Genomic DNA, 17701 nt, shown 5'->3' on the forward strand with positions numbered 1-17701 from the left:
AACGCAACGTTACAGAAAGCAGCGTAAGGTAACGCAACATAATTGAACATAACGTAATGTAATGTAACGTAATGCAACATAACGCAACGTAACTGAACGCAACATAACACAACGTAAAGTAACGTAACGGGACTCATCATAATCAGAAACAATGGAACGCAACGTAATGTAAAGCAACACAACGTAACAGTACCCAACGTAAGGTAACGCAACGTAACTGAACGCAATGTTACGCAACATAACGCAATGTAACAAAAAGTAACGCAATGCAACAGAATACAACGAATGCAATGGAATGCAACGGAATGCAATGCAAGGCAACAGAACTGAGCGCAACGGAATGGAGTTCAACCTAACGGAACACAACGTAACAGAACACAACGTAATGCAACTCAACGTAACGGAACTCAATTAACATAACAAACCGTTGTCATTGTATCTGTGTCGTCACATATCTTGTTTGTTTATCTTGTTGTGTTGTTTCATATGTTACATACGGTCTGTACATCGTATTTGATCATAGAAAGTTTGAGGAACATGATGTTGTTGTTCTTTGAGCTTTGTGAAATGTTAACTAAACAAAACCTAAACCTGAATTTATAAATGTCCTCTCTGGATGTTCTGCTTCTTTCTCAAGGAGCTCACTTCACTTCACATAATATACAAACATTATAAACTTCTCCTTTCATCAGGAGTGTGTCCCCTCAGAGAAGCTTTGGGGTGAACAGCGCCCTCTACCTGGAGTCTGAAGTAAAGGAACGTGTCACATTTCAGAGGCAGGACAGGTGGAGACAGACTGTTCTGGATTTTAGCCTTGCTACAAAACTAATGTTATAATTTGGACATCTTTAATTCTGTTGTCTTATTATTTATTTCACCTTGTCTGTGATTATCACATCTTTTATTTTTGTAATCTACCTTTTCAAAATATTTAGTATCCATGACAACCAGCATCCATCAGAGTCCAGTCCTGGTCCTTACCTGACCTGACCTCAGTGGATCTGCAGCCTTTGTTTTATTGAATAACAGCTTAAAATATTGTCTTTAATATCAGACAGCAGAGGCAGCTCGTTGTGCTTATTCGGCTTTAATTTGACCTACATTTACCCACGATGTTGTCATGCATTATGAGACATTCAAAAAAACCTGCCACAATATCTGTGTGTGTGCATCAGTGCGTGGGTGTGTGTATGTGTGTGTGTTTCAGCGCCATACCACCGTGTCTCAGCTGGAGCGACAGTAAATGATGATGCAGAGTAAAGGCATCTCCTGTCTTGTCTTCTGGATTTGAGATCCGGGAAAGGACGCAGAGACCCCCCTTGGAGCCCAGAGACCTGCGTCAGAGACCGGGTGAGTGTTAGAGGGAGGCTTTCCCTATTTGTTGTCCCTCTGTCATTCACATCCAGGAGAGAGCATCTTGGAGTGTGGTGTTTACAGAGAGCTGTGTTACTGTGAGAGCGCGCACCAGACTCCTTTTTAAAACATTGCAATTTAACATCAAGCGTCTTTAATCAGAAATGCATGATTCAAAGTGATGATTTTATTACATATTTTAGTCACTTAAGGGTTAATGCTAATTTCGGCTTTCATACAATTTGGAAAAAAACTCCAAAATGGGGTCAGATTGTGAAATTGATGTACGATGCGCGCGCATATTCAGCCTCTTTCTGTGAATGGAGCTGAGCGAGGAACACACAGGACACCTTCAAGTGTTCACGTTTTACTCCACAATGCAAAGTCCTGCATATTAAATATTAATGCAGAATATAAGAGTTGATGTCAAAGATGCAGGAAAACACATTAAATCATGTTGACATGTTATTTATATTCACATACAGGAGTAAAAGCATGACTTGTGTGATTTCTCAATAAGGTCTGGTGCTCATATGACAACATTGCACGCTGTAAGAAAGACACACAGGATTATCATCGTGTCATTATGCCTTCATGTAAACATCCTGCAGGAGTTGTGATCTTGTTCTGCACCCAGCAGCTTACACAGATATCTGATGATGCAGTAGACTAGCTGGGGTTGTGTTCGCTTCACAGACCAGATCCAAGGTCTTCTCCCCCTCCTCGCTTTTAAATGCCAAAGGGGATTCTTGGTTTCATGTGCATGAATCCTGCATCCTCTGTCAGATTCATGGAGGTTAAAGCTGCTGCACATGCATCAAGACCAGAACAGGTTAAAGATAATGGAGCATTATTCTTATGCAACAATGCAACATAATGGCAGTATCTTGCTGTAGCTGTGTGCAGGATATTATATTCAGAGGACTGAGTTTGGCTTTAAATGTGTTTATCACTTAGTGTTTTTAATTCTTTAAGCATTTAAAAAAATTGTCATGCTGTTAAAAATAAATCTGAACACATGAAGTGGTTTTGTTGTAATCTAAATGTGTCCAAAAAATTGTAAATACTTCATTTTCTAATCATGAAATACACATTTAGGCTGATTATAATTAGTTAATGTAATATGACGTCAGCTGCATGTTACAGTGTGTAACTGGCATGTCAGTTGTCCCATAATAAACCTCCTACCCACCACTAAACTGGTTCAAGTTTTGAAATCTGATAGGAGGAACCAGGTATCAAGTTTATTGAAGTTGAGAACAACTTAAGCGGATGTCACGTAATAGTGCCCTTCAAAATAAAATTGATACATATTTTTATTATTTTTAATGAATTTGTTTTAGTATTAATGAGGAGTAAACTTGAGTGTCATCTTTGAGGAAATTGGTGAGAAAATAAAGAGAAATTATGTAATTTAATGTTTAATGTAAATCATTTTTAAATGGTCACTCAATAATAAAATGTATTACACCTGGAAAAAATACAGAACTCCTTGGGAATAACAATTCAACAAGTGTATCAAGTTAGATAATATCAAGTTGAATTGTCATTTATTTTGGAAAATGTAAATTCAGGTAAGAGACAATTACATTACAGGAGAAATGGGCAACTACCCAATTTCAATGGGCTACAAAACATTTTGGATTCCTGTTGTGCAATTTATTTTTGTATTTTTTATTCATTATTGGAGTTTACTGTTGATGGAGTGTAATTTAATGTAATTCTTGCATTTATCCCTAGCTATAAAGCCCTGTCTTATTTATGGTTTGCCAGTTGATTGTGCAAAATGTTGGACATTTTCATGATATCACACTTACAGCAGTCACATAGTTTTCTTCAATATGTTTAACTGTAATCCTGTGGAATGAGCCAGAAGAAATACATAAGTTGGTTGGACCTACAGCTCAATTTTTGCTCATTATTATGACATCAAAATCTCTTATTTACAGAGCAATTTTCAAACGCCATGTAACAAACTTCTCAGCCAGGCAGCAAAATAGACAAACGTGTCTTGAATTCTTAAGGAATGGCAAATAATAAGAAACTATGAACAGGTTAAAATGTATACAACTAGTCTAAAAGTTCTTAAATATATCAGGAAAAATAAAAACTAAAATGTAAAAAAAAAAGAAAATAATCTAAATCAGGCAGAGTATGTTTTAGCAGGTAAATTGGCTGTAAAACAAAAAAATAGATTTTTTTATATGATGTACATTACAACTATTTATACATGTGTTTTTATTAATAAGTACTTGAAAAAAATGTTTAAAATAATTTAATTTATTTATTGATTTTATTTCACGTTTATTAAACTTTAGTCTGTTCTTTATTTTGAAAGGTCTCACCGGAAGCTGTCTCCCTCCCTCCCTGCACCTTGACTCTCTGCAGAGCTCAGCAGCAGAATGCGGAGCAGCTGATTCTCCTGCGGTGCTAAAAATAATCAACTTTTTTCACTCCAACTCTCTCTGTTTCTTTTCCTCCTCTTTCTCTCCTCTGTTTCTTTTCCTCCTCTTCCTCTCTTCTGTTATCTTTTCTTTTTTAAACCCAGACTTCAGGAATGAGTCTGTGTCAGTGAGGGAGAGGGATTTCTCCGAGGCAGGTAAAGACTTTCAGGAGTTTCTTATTAATGCAGCTTGTTGTCTTCAATAACTGTAACTTTGCACGTGTTAGCTTTCTGATACTTATAGGAGCTTTACTCTGTCATATTTAAAAGTGTTTTGCATGTTAAATGTTTCTGGGATCATAAGCAGGTGCTGCTTGTAGTAAAACCTTGAGACTTTATTGCCTCTACTTAATATTCTAGAACTGTATAAGGTCTCAGTCTCACAGACTAGCCTTTAAAAATGTCACATTCAGGCCTAAATGTTAATTTTGTGTTCCTATTGGAGAGACAGTCTGACTGTGCTCTCTGCTGTGAGTGATCCTCAGTCACTGTGACATTCAGAAGGTTTTAAGAACAGCACTCACAGTCATCATTTTTAAACTAATGTTGCAAATTTATATCTAGACTTTAAAAGAAATACATAAATATAAAAATGATGGAGCACTGGAAGTCCCTAGAAGTCACATTTTTTAATAGTGTGTGCACAAGATGACATCTTGTGCACAGAAGATCATTTTAATGTGTGCACAAGTTATTTACTGTTGATTAAAACTTAATATTTTGTGCACATTTTAATAAAAAAACTTTGGGAATTCTTTAAATTAGGAAAGAAAGGAAGAAAGTAAAATGACAGATACATAGAAACATAAAGTTTAAGTTTAGAACAGTGATAGTAACTCCAAAACAAAAATGTACCTCTTGTTTGACCCTACCAAGATGGCCGCTGGGCTTACCTGACCATTGGCGTCCATCTTTGTTTATGGTTTAAACTTTAAAAAAAAAATGCATTGTAGGTAGTTTAATTTGAGATTTAAAGCTCCTGTAAGCTGCTTGTATATCAGACCCAAATAAATAATAATAAACTCGAACAGGATCAAAAATGATCCTTTCGTTTGACCCTACCAAGATGGCCACCGGACTTACCCGACCGTTGGTGACAATCTTTGTTTGTGGTTTAAAACTGTTTAAAAAAAGTCAACTGAGGGAAATGTTTGAATCAGGCAGCAAGTAGACACTTTGAAAAATGCACATTAGGTAGTTTAATTTGAGATTTAAAGCTCCTGTTAGCTGCTTGTAAATCAGACCCAAATAAATAATATTAATAATTGAGAACAGGAACAAAAATGTTCCTCTTGTTTGACCCTACCAAGATGGCTGACGAACTTACCTTATCATTGGCAACCATCTTTTTTTTTTTATCATGATTTTAAACTTTAAAGTTGATCGCATTTTTCTGAAAGAAGACTTTAGGAAATGTTTGACTTGTGCAGCCACTAGAAGCTTTAAAAAAATGCACATTTAGTAGATTAATTTGATATTTAAAGCTCCTGTGAGGAATTTTAAGCTGTTTGTAAATCAGACCGAAATTTATGGATGTCTCTTTAAGACCAAAAAAGAAGTTTTTTTTTAGTGTCTGAAGAGGCAGAGGGGTAGATATCAGAGTGAGCTGAGTAACTGCTCACTGCTTTTACTGTACAGGATGATATCTGCAAAGACTGCTTTGTCCACAGGGGGCGCCAGAATCAACACTAACTGAAAATTGCTCACTGGAGCTTTAAGGTTCAAACATTTTTGGAAGTGAAATGATTCTATATAAGGGGAGAGAAATTAAAAGACAGTAACATAAAACAGGAAATAAAACATTACGCTGTTAGAAATATTAATATTTTAAAGCTCCTGTGAGGAAATTTCTGCTTGTGTTGACTTTGGCGCCCTCCTGTTCCTTTAAGAGAAGTGTCTATGGATTCCTAATCTCATCCCTTTATTATAACCAGTGTAAAACTCCTTAGTGTAGCTTTAAAACGATGAAGATGTGTGACTTCAGCTAACTATGTCTTATTTTGAAATGAAGGACGTCTAACTTGTTGCCTCGTTTCATTAAGTGTGTAAGTCGTCCAAAGATGGTTTTATTGAGACAGATGCATCACTCTGAATGATTTTGTCTGCACACTTTCAGACTTAAAGATTCTTTGTACCTTTTATTTTGAACATCTTCGTTTTAAGCTTCCAAGCTCAAATCCTTGAAGCTAATTTTAACTTTTAGTGATCAATAATTAATAAATAAACAACCTGAGTCTCCTAAAACATCCGTCACAGCCTCCTAAAGATTTGTGAGCTGCATCAGACTCATTTAACTTTAATGCACCATAATCCAGAGAGCATGCAGCTGGACAGGGTCCCTGAAATAGCTCTCGTGCCTGACACCGGCCAGCATCTGTGTCTCTGTGCAGCTGAACGTGTGACATGCCACAAAAATGTCTGACGGGGTCTGCAGAGTTCAAGACGAGGCACATCAGGTGACAGGGCGGAAAAACACAGGACTTTAAAACACAGAGAGAGAGAGAGAGAGAGGGCAGTAAAGGTGAAGCCTGTGTTTTGACGGTGTTCCTCTCTCCCTCAGATTGATTGGAGGTTCGGGTGCAGCAGCCGGGCGGTGGCATGGCCTTGTCGTTCTGCGGCGGTGATAACGGGACCATCGCCTACAACGTTGAAAATGGCGTGCTCAACAATGGCTGCTTCGTGGACGCCCTCAACCTGGTTCCCCATGTCTTCCTGCTCTTCATCACCTTCCCCATCCTCTTCATCGGTAGGTGCTGCATCCCACTGTTTGTGCTCCAATGACTTCAGATTGAGACACGAGAGAGAAAGAAACATGGACGCAACATTTGACCTGTTGACCTTCTTTGATCCCCTGCATGGCGTCCTCTAACCTGAACACATCACAGTGCTTGAACTGAAGTAACCTTCTGCAGGGATTTATGTAGAATCCACCATGCAACCTCTTTATTATCATAAAGCAACATGAAACTACAAACCAAACACAACATTTAGCAAGTTACAGTGGCAAGGACAAACTTCCTTTAACAGGCAGAAACCTCCAGCAGGACCAGACTCATGTTAGACACACATCTGCTGAGACCGTGTTGGAGAGAGGGATAGAGGGAGATGAAGAGAAAGAGAGAGATGATAGTGGGGAGACGGATAGTAGTAGTTGAGATACAGAGGAACCTACGAGACAAGGGAGCTCAGGGACTCCAGAAAGGTCTAAGAAAAGAGAGAAGAGAGGGAGACCAGAAGAAAGAAAAAGAGGAGAATAAATGGGGAAGGAAAGGATAGAAGGAAAGGACGGGATGAGAAAAGGAGACATAAAGGATGAAGAAACATGGAAAGGACAAAGAGAGAAAGAAGGAAAGAAGGAAGGATTGAAAGGAAAAAGGAATAAAAGCTAGAAAGAAAGAAAGAAAGAAAGAAAGAAAGAAAGAAAGAAAGAAAGAAAGGAGGGGATAAGAAAAGGAGACATAAAGGATGAAGAAAAATGGAAAGAAGAAAGAGAGAAAGAAAGCAGAAAGGAATGAAAGAAGGAAAGAGTGACAGCAGGAAAGAAGGAATGATAGAAAGAAAGAAAGAAAGAATGAAAGAAAGAAGAAAGGAAGACAGAAAGGAGGAAAGCAGAAAGGAATGAAAGAAGGAATGAAAGAAAGAAAGAAAGTTTGAAAGCAGAAAGGAATGAAAGAAGATAAGAGTGACAGCAGGAAAGAAGGAATGATAGAAAGAAAGAAAGAAAAATGGAAAGAAGAAAGAGAGAAAGAAAGAAAGAAAGAAAGAAAGGATGAATAACAGACCCCAAAAAAAGGAATCTACAGCAGAGATCCAGAGGAACCTACGAGACAAGGGAGCTCAGGGACTCCAGAAAGGTCTATGGTTAGTAACTTTAATGGGACAGGAAGAGTTAAAGTGAGAGACAGGCAGAGAGAGGAGAGAGAGGGAAAGACAGGATCCCAGTGTGTCAGTCTAAGCCTATAGCAGCATAACTAAGACCTGGTCCAAGCCTGATCCAGCTCTAACTATAAGCTTTATCAAAAAGGAAAGTTTGAAGCCTACTCTTAAAAGTAGAGAGGGTGTCTGCCTCCCGGACCCTGACTGGTATATGATTCCAAAGGAGAGGGGCCTGATAACTGACGGCTCTACCTCCCATACTACTTTTAGAGACTTTTTGAAATATTGCACTAGTGAAAAAAAAAAAGGTTGTCCTTGAAATTTGCTGAAGACTATCTTTCTTTTAATGCGTAAACAAACAAACTCTGTTGTTTATCAGATTATTAATTTATGCTGCTTCCAGGGCTCTGGCTTCAACCCCAGAACATGAATAAAACAAATGACAGCCTCTTACACACACAAGCAATAAAAGAAGTCTCTTCGTGTTCGCCTCTCGGGTTATTAATGTTCTAAAAGAACACAAGTGTCTCAGTCAGAGATCCTAAAGATTCAGAAAGTCTCAGTCCCTGTTTGGTGTATTCCTCTGACACACACTGGACCTGTTTCCTGCTCGATCCTCTTAAAGTTTCACCTTTTCTGCTGGAGAGTCTCAGAAACCTCTGCAGCTGTCGGGACAGAAATAATCCTGTCAGGATTATTGGAGCGGAGTCAGACGCTCGTTTGATACAAACAGTATCATGTTGTGTTTTAAACGTGTGAGTATGGGTCACCTCACGGCAGATTCAGAGCGGAGGGTCCACATGCAGCTTCTAATGTGACCCCTGACCCAGACTGTTATCTGGATCCACCTAATCCTCTTCATCCATGTTTGTCAGAGCGCCACAGTGAGCTTCATCCATGTTCATACACTACGGCCGCTTGTTGTGACCGGGACGCTCGTGATTAGTCTTCTTGACCTCCTGCAGTCAGACGAGCGATGGCTGAACATCTGACCGTCAGTGTTTCCTGCTGAGTGGAGCTACGATCCTCAGAGAGACTCCATGTCATCTGGAGGGCAGAGCAGATGTGTTTAAGATATCTACCCCCCTACTCCCTCTGTGTCTCACACACAAACACACACACACACACAAACACACACACATTCTGTCTCACACACACACACACACAGTTTAAGACACTTCCTCTCCAGCAGTGTGAACATTAAGCAGCTTTGAGGAGGGATTAGTTCAGTGATCAGAGCGCTCTCTCTCTGAGAACAGAGAAGTCATCAAACATTTAGAGGTGATGTCAGCGGATACATCTCTCGTTAAGATCTGCTTCCTGTCAATTAAAAATTCAACTTCCTGTTTGCATTAAAGGCTGAACTGCTTTGACTCTTAACAGTCAAGGACAGAAGTCAAATTTGATTGATTGAAATTGATTTTCCTGTCTCATCTGTTAACATTGAGGAGGCGGGCTTTAAGACCTCTGCTTCAGCCGGCCTGTAGGGGGAGCTCCAGCTGTTTTGGCTTCACTTTGGGAAGCTGTATTGTCATGCAGGCTTTATTTATGCATACAAATCAAATGCAATTCAAAGTGCTTTAAAGGAATTGAAAAAAAAAAATAGCATTAAAAAATAATAGTTAGATCTTAAAAAAATATAGGAAAAAAATAAACAAAATAATAGAATATTAAAATAAACATAAAGTGACATTAAAATATTAAATTATATGAAGTTACAACATCAAAGCACCAAAAATAGCTATAAAATCAGTAGTAAGATAATAGAAATTGAACAGAATATTAAATTAGAATATTAAAATAAATATAAAGTTTAATTAAAACTACAAATTATTTGAAGTTATAAAAAAAATCACCAAAAATAACTACAAAAATGAGAAGTTACATGATAGAAATTGAAGCATTTAAATAAATAAAACAAAGAATATTGAAGTAAAATATAGTGTTATTAAAATTATTAATTATTTGAAGTTTCAAAATAAAAGCACAAAAGATAATGACAAAATTGGTAGTAAGATAATAAATATTGGAAAGTTAAAAATTAACAAAACAACACAATATTAAAAATAAATATAAAGTGACATTAAGTGATGTTATATAAAGTTACAAAGTAAAAGCATGTCAAATAAATATAAAAATCAGATGTTAGATTATAAAATTGAAGAGTTAAAAATTAATAAAACAAAGAATATTAAAATAAAGTAAAGTGATATTAAAATGATAAATTATATGAAGTTTCAAGATAAAAGTAGCAGTAATAAAAGTAGATGGAGAATAAAAACTAAGGTTTGAAAATAAACAAAACAATAAAGTTACAAAAAATATTAAATTATACAAAGTTTAAAAAAAAAAAAAATCTACATAAAGCCAGACTAAATAGATGGGTATTGAATTTACGTTCAAATGTAGAATAAATGGAAGGATGTAAAATGAAAAGATAAGAGGAAGAACAGATAAAAAAAGAGGGCAGCATGTTTTTGTTTTCGTTTATCTTCTGTCATTACTGATTTACTCTGCAGACAGAAACATGCACTGAATGTGCCTGGTTATAAGTGTGTGTATTTGTGTGAGTGTGTGTGTGTGTGTGTACAGTAGTTTATGGGAATAGTTCTGACCAGATGCCCTCGGGCTGCTCCCCGAGGACTCACTAATTGATGCTTCCTGGTTCTAGTTTTTCAGGCTCTCTTTCCCCCGAGCCTCCGAAATGTCAGAGGTCCATTTAGTTAAGAGCTGAAACAGAACTAACAGACACACTGAGGTTCAGAGCTCCCTTTATACTCACAGATCAGACCAAGGTAGAGTCATTTAACTGAAGTTAAATCTGTAGTTTGAGAATGATCATCTCACCCTCCACCTCTCTCTCTCTCTCTCTCTCTCTCTCTCTCTCTCTCTCTCTCTCTCTCTCTCTCTCTCTGTGTTCATCAGGTTGGGGCAGCCAGAGCTCTAAAGTCCAGATCCATCACAACACATGGCTCCATTTCCCCGGACACAACCTGAGATGGATCCTCACCTTCCTGCTGCTGTTTGTGCACATCTGCGAGTTTGCAGAGGGCATCGTCTCCAACAAGTGAGACCCCAGAAGGACGTCAAATTTCACCCAGATAGAAAACTTTGTGGTCTTCAAAGTCAGCCGAGTTTGAAGTTTTCCGTTTGAATCATATTTTCTGTTTGCCTCTCGCTGTAGGGAGATGGAAACCAACCACCTCCATCTCTTCGTGCCGGCCTTCATGGGTTTCATAGCGGCGACGACGTCAGTGGTTTACTACCACAACATAGAGACGTCCAACTTCCCCAAGCTGCTGCTGGGTAAGACTCAGAGAGTTAACACAACACACTAATTACAAAACAACAAACAGCTGTTTTCAAAGGCAGGAACTTTACCCCTGAAGTCAATCTCCCCCCTGAAAAGCCCCTGCTAGGGGGGTAGTACTTCTCAAATGTCCCAGGACTTTCAGGGGGCGGGGCCTGTAATACTGAACGTGTCTGATTGGTAGATTAACCTCAGTGTTTTTATTCCTCCCTCCGTCCACAATAACATCACACACATCTGTGATTCTCTTGATTTCTCTTTCTTTCATTAGTTTTTATTTGTTCTATCTTTTTGTATGTGTGTGTACTTTTCAAAAGAAGAAGCTGTGATTCTCTGGGTCAACTTTTTTGCCAATTTTTTATTTTTATTTTGTTTTTGCCAAAAAAAAATCTTGAAAATTTTAATTTAAAAAAAAAAAGAAAAGTTTCAAAACATTTTTTTCTCAATTGTTTAAAAAAAAAAAAAAAAAAAAATACAAATTTTTTTCTTCAAAATTTTAATTTTTCAGAAAAAAAAAAAATCAAAAAAAAAATGTAGTCACCTTTTTTTCAAATTTTCTTTTGTCAAATTTTTTTTTTTCGATTTTTTTTTGTCCATTTTTTTCTCAATTTTTTTTCAAAAACCATTCCCAGTCTTTGTTTTTTTCATCTGTGATTCTCTTGATTTCTCTTTCTTTCATTAGTTTTTATTTGTTCTATCTTTTTTGTATGTGTGTGTACTTTTCAAAAGAAGAAGCTGTGATTCTCTTGATTTAGCAGCTTGTAACAGTAGTCTTCTCTCAGCCCACCGTGAATGCGTCTCTCCTCCCGGTGTTCCGCTTTTAAAAGTGACCCTGTAAACTGGAGCCCTTCAGCTGAACGTGTCAGTGTTTGTGGAGTTTACACAGCTGTTGAAACACAGAGGGAGTTCCTGGGAATGCAAACTAGTTTAGTTTTTATTAAGATTTCAAAATATCCTCATCAGATATTTAATGATGGTCTAAAGACGTTTATGAGGGATGCATCCGGCTGAGAGTCTCCAGTTAACAGGGTCGCCGTTTAAACCAAAACACCGGCCGATCTCTGCGATCACGGCTTTTTGAGTTCAAAAGGATTTTAAAGCCGTGTTGAAACGTCTTTGCTACTCACGCTTATCTCCTCTCACGTGTTGATTCAGTGAATCCATCTGTGATGAAATATAGCACCATCTAAAACAGACCAGCTGAGTCTCTTCATGCTAACAGGCTAACTGTTGTGTTGATTCATTCGTTGCTTTTTACATGTTTTTAACGCAGGTGCAACATTTTCACTTTTTTCATGTTTATCTGCTTTTGGAGCACAATTTCAAATTTGAGGAAAACACATTTTTTCAACAGGCTCCGGGTCAACTTTTTTGTCAACATCTTTTTTTCAATTATTTTTTTTCATTATTTTTTTTGTCAAATATTTTTTTTTTACAGTTTTTTTTTTTACAATTTTTTTTGTCAACATTTTTTTTTTACAAAATTTTTTTCTTCAAATTTTTCCAAAAATCATTCACAGTCATTTTTTTTCCCCATCTGTGATGAATGGCATTCCTCTTTGTGTTACTGCCCTCTACTGGTCTGGTGGTGTAGTGCCTTTACTTGTTTTCCTCCATACGTCACTGGCCTGATTTACACAATCTACCCGGGACTTCAGCCCGCGGTCAGACAACAATGGGGGCACAGGAACCTTTTAGTTCATGGGAAAGTAGTTCTGGGGGCTAATTGAAACCCTGGGACTCTTGGTTGAAGAGACATGGCTGATGTGTGATTGGAGTTTCTGCAACAATTCTGCAGCAAGCTAAGAACACGTCAGACGCTTGTTAGATAAGTCAGGGATGAAGGGAGGAGAACATTTGTCACAGTGCAACTAAACTCCTACAATCTGTATCCAGCAGTGAATCCTGATTAATGCTCTGAACCCCTTCCTCTGTGTCCACTCAGTCCTCTTCATCTACTGGGTGCTGGCGTTCATCACAAAGACCATCAAGCTGTGGAAGTTTGCGGTGTTCAGCGTCGGCCCGAAGCACCTGAGGTTCTGCATCACGGCGTTGTTAGTGATTCTGTACGGGCTGCTGATGGCCGTGGAGATCAACGTCATCAGAGTCAGGGTGAGAGATTCATCAGACGTTACCTCAAAGTATATATGACGAGCATGTCTGTCTTTAAAAACAGAGTCTAGTAATTTTGTCCTTTTCTCTCCCCGTAGAAATACGTGTTCTTTGCGAACCCTCAGAAGGTGAAACCACCTGAGGACTTACAGGATTTGGGGGTCCGCTTTCTTCAGCCGTTTGTCAACCTGCTGTCCAAGGTAGACTCAAACACATGATGCTTTTTAATGCTTTAAACTTACAGAAGAGTCTGGAATGAAAGAGAGACTGTAGCCGTGTCCACTAACGAGAAAACGTTGCACTTTCAGGCGACATACTGGTGGATGAATCCTCTCATCATCGGCGCTCACAAGAGACCCATCGAGCTGAAGAAGATCGGCAAGCTTCCCATCGCCATGCGAGCGCTCACCAACTACCTCCGGCTGAAAGACGCCTACGAGGACCAGAGGGTGGGCAGACGTTCAGATTCATCACACACACACATACACACACACACACACACACACACACACACACACACACACACACACACACTGCTTTTGTTGTTGTTCACGGTTCACCTGCATGCTCCGTGTCGTTCTCCATAGACAGCCGAGGATCCGGATCGCAGTCCTTCCATCTGGCGCTCCATGTATCGAGCGTTCGGACGTCCCATCCTCCTCAGCAGCACCTTCAGATACCTGGCCGACCTGCTGGGCTTCGCCGGGCCGCTGTGCATCTCCGGCATCGTGGAGAACATGAATAACACCAACACGTCACAGGAAGGGGTGAGAGGAGATGTGACGGTTTTTGTGTTCTTAGCATGTACATGAATTACAGTATTTCACAAAAGTGAGTACACCCCTCACATTACTTCTAAAGATGAAGCACAAGATAGTCCAAAAACAGTCTGCTAAAGACAGCAGACTAGGGACATGGATTACTGGAACCATGTCTTGTGGTCTGATGAGACCAAGATAAACTTAATTGGTTCAGATGGTGTCAAGCGTGTGTGGGGGGCAACCAGGTGGGGAGTACAAAGACAAGTGTGTCTTGCGTACAGTCAAGCATTGTGGTGGGAGTGTGATGGTCTGGGTCTGCATGGGTCTGCATGGGTCTGCATGGGTCTGCATGGGTCTGCACGGGTCTGCACGGGTCTGCACGGGTCTGCACGGGTCTGCACGGGTCTGCACGGGTCTGCATGGGTCTGCATGGGTCTGCATGGGTCTGCATGGGTCTGCATGGGTCTGCATGGGTCTGCATGGGTCACTGAGGGAACCATGAATGCCAACATGTACTGTGACACACTGAAGCAGAGCATGATCCCCTCCCTTCAAAAACTGGACCACAGGGCAGTACTCCAACATGATAACGACCCCAAACACGCCTCCAAGACGGCCCCTGCCTTGCTAAAGAAGCTGAGGGTGAAGGTGATGGAGTGGCCGAGCATGTCTCCAGACCTGAACCCTATTGAGCATCTGTGGGGCATCCTCAAACTGAAGGTGGAGGAGCACAAGGTCTCTAACATCCATCAGCTCCGTGATGTCGTCATGGAGGAGTGGAAGAGGACTCCAGTGGGAACCTGTGGAGCTCTGGTGAACTCCATGCCCAAGAGGGTTCAGGCAGTGCTGGAAAATAATGGTGGCCACACAAAATATTGACACTTTGGGCGCAATTGGGACATTTTCACTGAGGGGTGTACTCACTTTTGTGAGATACTGTAGCTGATTTTTAAGGGTGTGATCAGTCAAAAAATTCTTGTGAAGTAGCTTCTTTCATCCAACCAAGAGACACAAACCACAAACCTCTTCATGCTCTGTCAGAACTGGGAAAAACACAGGAAAGCGGTCTATCCTGACTTTTAGAGAGTCATGTGACCGAGGTTTCCCCGTGGTAATCACTGAATCAAGGATCCTCCTCCTCCTCCTCCTCCTCCTCCTCTCCTCATCCATGTTGTCTTTCTGGTCCTCTGAAAACCTCTGACCTGTTGACTCCAGGCCTGGCTCCGCTCATCATGACTTTGGTTTGTTGTTGTAGTTAAGTGAAATACGATCTGGTGATAACACAGAGTGTTTTATTCTGAAAATTAACCGGATGTTTTCATTTTGTTTTGGTGAAACCTGACTTCCTGTCCCGCTCCATCTGCTCTGTTGAGATTGATGCGTCGTGCTCCGGCATCCGGGAACAAATAGAAGTCTTGTGGATCTGATCCGGAGGACTCAGACCTGCCGGATCAGAGACACAGCCGGAACGCAACGGAGTGGATCCAGAGGAAGTTAACACATTGAGTAGAATAGAAACCGATCAGATCCGGAGCTGTGATGGATCAGAAACAGACCGGATCATCTGATAAGAACATGAAAAGGATTCCTGCAGGAGTAGAGACCTTAAGGTTAAGATAAAGGGCCATTTCACACTTTTCAAAGCCATCAGAGTCGTTGTTGTGGATCAGAGCTAATCTCAGAACAACACAAGCTAAGCTAATCAATGGCAGTGGTAGACCAACAACTCCTGAGTTCTGCAACGTGAAATGGACGTTCTGGTTGATTTGGTGTTTCTGGTCCAAATGGAGGATCTTACCTTCACAAGAAAAGTCTCTCTTGGGATGCTTTCCATATTTTTGAAGGACACTTAGAGAAACTTGGAGAATTTAAGTTGCAAAAGGATGCCATCAATGACTAAGTTGCTGCCATTACAGCCTGTTTCATTGCTGCAGTGTGACGGATCAGAGATGCACCCAGACTTTGCAGCTTTAACTTTGTTGCAGGGCGTGATGGAGCCAATGAGAGAGTCCGATTCAGACTGAAACAGCTGTTTGAAAAGATGGACGCCATTTAGAGGAGCTACTTGAGAGTTATAAACTGTGTCTGGGAGTGGAGGAGTCTTCTCTTACTTCAGAGACGAGACAGAGTACAGTGATTTTAATGAGGTGTAAATAAGGAAAGATGCGTCACCGTCTGTTTGGATGTTGAGCCGTCCAGAAAATCAGTGACTCACTGCTGGTGTGATATCATCCAGGCGTTGGTTACAGTCATTGTGTCGCCACCAGTAAATATGAGTGTGTGTGACAGCATGTCTGAGTGTGAGAGCGACGCTGGGTAATCTAGTCTTACTGAGAGAATGGAGAGTTTGGCATTCCCTTAACTAACCTTTATATCAACACGACAAACACAAACACGGTTTGATTAAGGGTCATAACTTGACATCATCCTGGTTGAGCTCTTCCTCTTTAACATAATGTAACAGGTGTATCAGGCAGAGGAAGAGCAGATGATCTTATTGACTCATCTTAAATCCATGCCCGCCTCGTCCAGAACCTCTTAATGTCCAGGGAGCTGGAAGGAGAGGCAGAGCAGGTGCTCCTCTAATGACAGACGTGTGTTTTCATGCAGTCCGTTCAGCTGGACGTGGCTCTGGTTAATGCTCGCTGTGAGCTGTGATCTGTGATCTGCTGTGGGCTCCAGGCCTGCTTGTTAAAGTGGGTATAACCATAGACTGTAGGGTATAACGGGCAGCAGAGATAGAGAACAGAGCTGCGCTGCATTTCTGACTGACATGGAAAATTTCCCACTCACCTCACACTCAGTGTGACTTTAACACAGAGCAGGTCTGCTGAGCGTCACGCTGAGCTTTTGAAGGCATGTGTAGAAAATTCTTGCGTCTTCATTCATGGTGCTGAGAGCGGGTTCAGGGGTCAGATTCTTCCCTCAGTGTGTTTGTTTATGTTTCATGTTTATGTTGAACTGTCTCGTTAAACAATTTAAAATCTAATTAATGATTAACAAATAAAATAACCAAACACATTTCCTTTATTTGTGTGTAATCCACTCAATCTGCAGAAGCTGAATATATGACAGGGCGCCAGTTTGGCTCAGCATCATGAGACGACTGCCAAGAGGGTGAAAAACTGCAGTTCCTGCAGAGTTAAAGACACAATGAGGAACGAACACACGACTTCAGGAAGAACGAGTCATAACTTTACGAAAACAAAGTCGGACATTTACGAAGAAAAGCAAAAACAGAGTGGTACAGTTACGAAACAAAGTCGTACATTTACGAAAACAAAGTCGTACATTTACGAAACAGAGTCGTACAGTTACGAAACAAAGTCGTATATTTACGAAAAAAAAGTCGTACATTTACGAAAACAAAGTCGTACATTTACGAAAACAAAGTCGTATATTTACGAAAAAAAAGTCGTACATTTACGAAAACAAAGTCGTACATTTACGAAAACAAAGTCGTATATTTACGAAATCAAAGTCGTACATTTACGAAAACAAAGTCGTACATTTACGAAAACAAAGTCGTACATTTAGGAAACAAAGTCGTTTATTTACGAAAACAAAATCGTACATTTAGGAAACAAAGTCGTACATTTACGAAAACAAAGTCGTATATTTACGAAAACAAAGTCGTACATTTACGAAAACAAAGTCGTACATTTACGAAAACAAAGTCGTACATTTACGAAAACAAAGTCGTATATTTACGAAAACAAAGTCGTACATTTACGAAATCAAAGTCGTATATTTACGAAATCAAAGTCGTACATTTACGAAAACAAAGTCGTACATTTAGGAAACAAAGTCGTACATTTACGAAATAAAAGTCGTACATTTATGAAA

At 39.7% G+C, this 17701-nt stretch overlaps 1 protein-coding gene across 1 annotated transcript; it reads left to right on the top strand.

Moving 5' to 3' along the window:
• The first annotated feature begins 3701 nt into the window (after positions 1-3701).
• LOC117805427 (ATP-binding cassette sub-family C member 9-like) lies at positions 3702-13906 on the top strand. The gene is made up of 8 exons (XM_034674156.1): positions 3702-3952; positions 6357-6542; positions 10598-10739; positions 10857-10978; positions 12928-13094; positions 13193-13294; positions 13403-13543; positions 13682-13906. Exons 2-8 carry the CDS (start codon positions 6395-6397, stop codon positions 13904-13906), a joined length of 1047 nt encoding a protein of 348 aa, XP_034530047.1. The 5' UTR covers positions 3702-3952; positions 6357-6394.
• The last annotated feature ends 3795 nt before the right edge of the window (positions 13907-17701 follow it).

The sequence above is a fragment of the Notolabrus celidotus genome, chromosome 21 (assembly GCF_009762535.1).
Source record: "Notolabrus celidotus isolate fNotCel1 chromosome 21, fNotCel1.pri, whole genome shotgun sequence".
In the NCBI taxonomy this organism is placed as follows: Eukaryota; Metazoa; Chordata; class Actinopteri; order Labriformes; family Labridae; genus Notolabrus; species Notolabrus celidotus.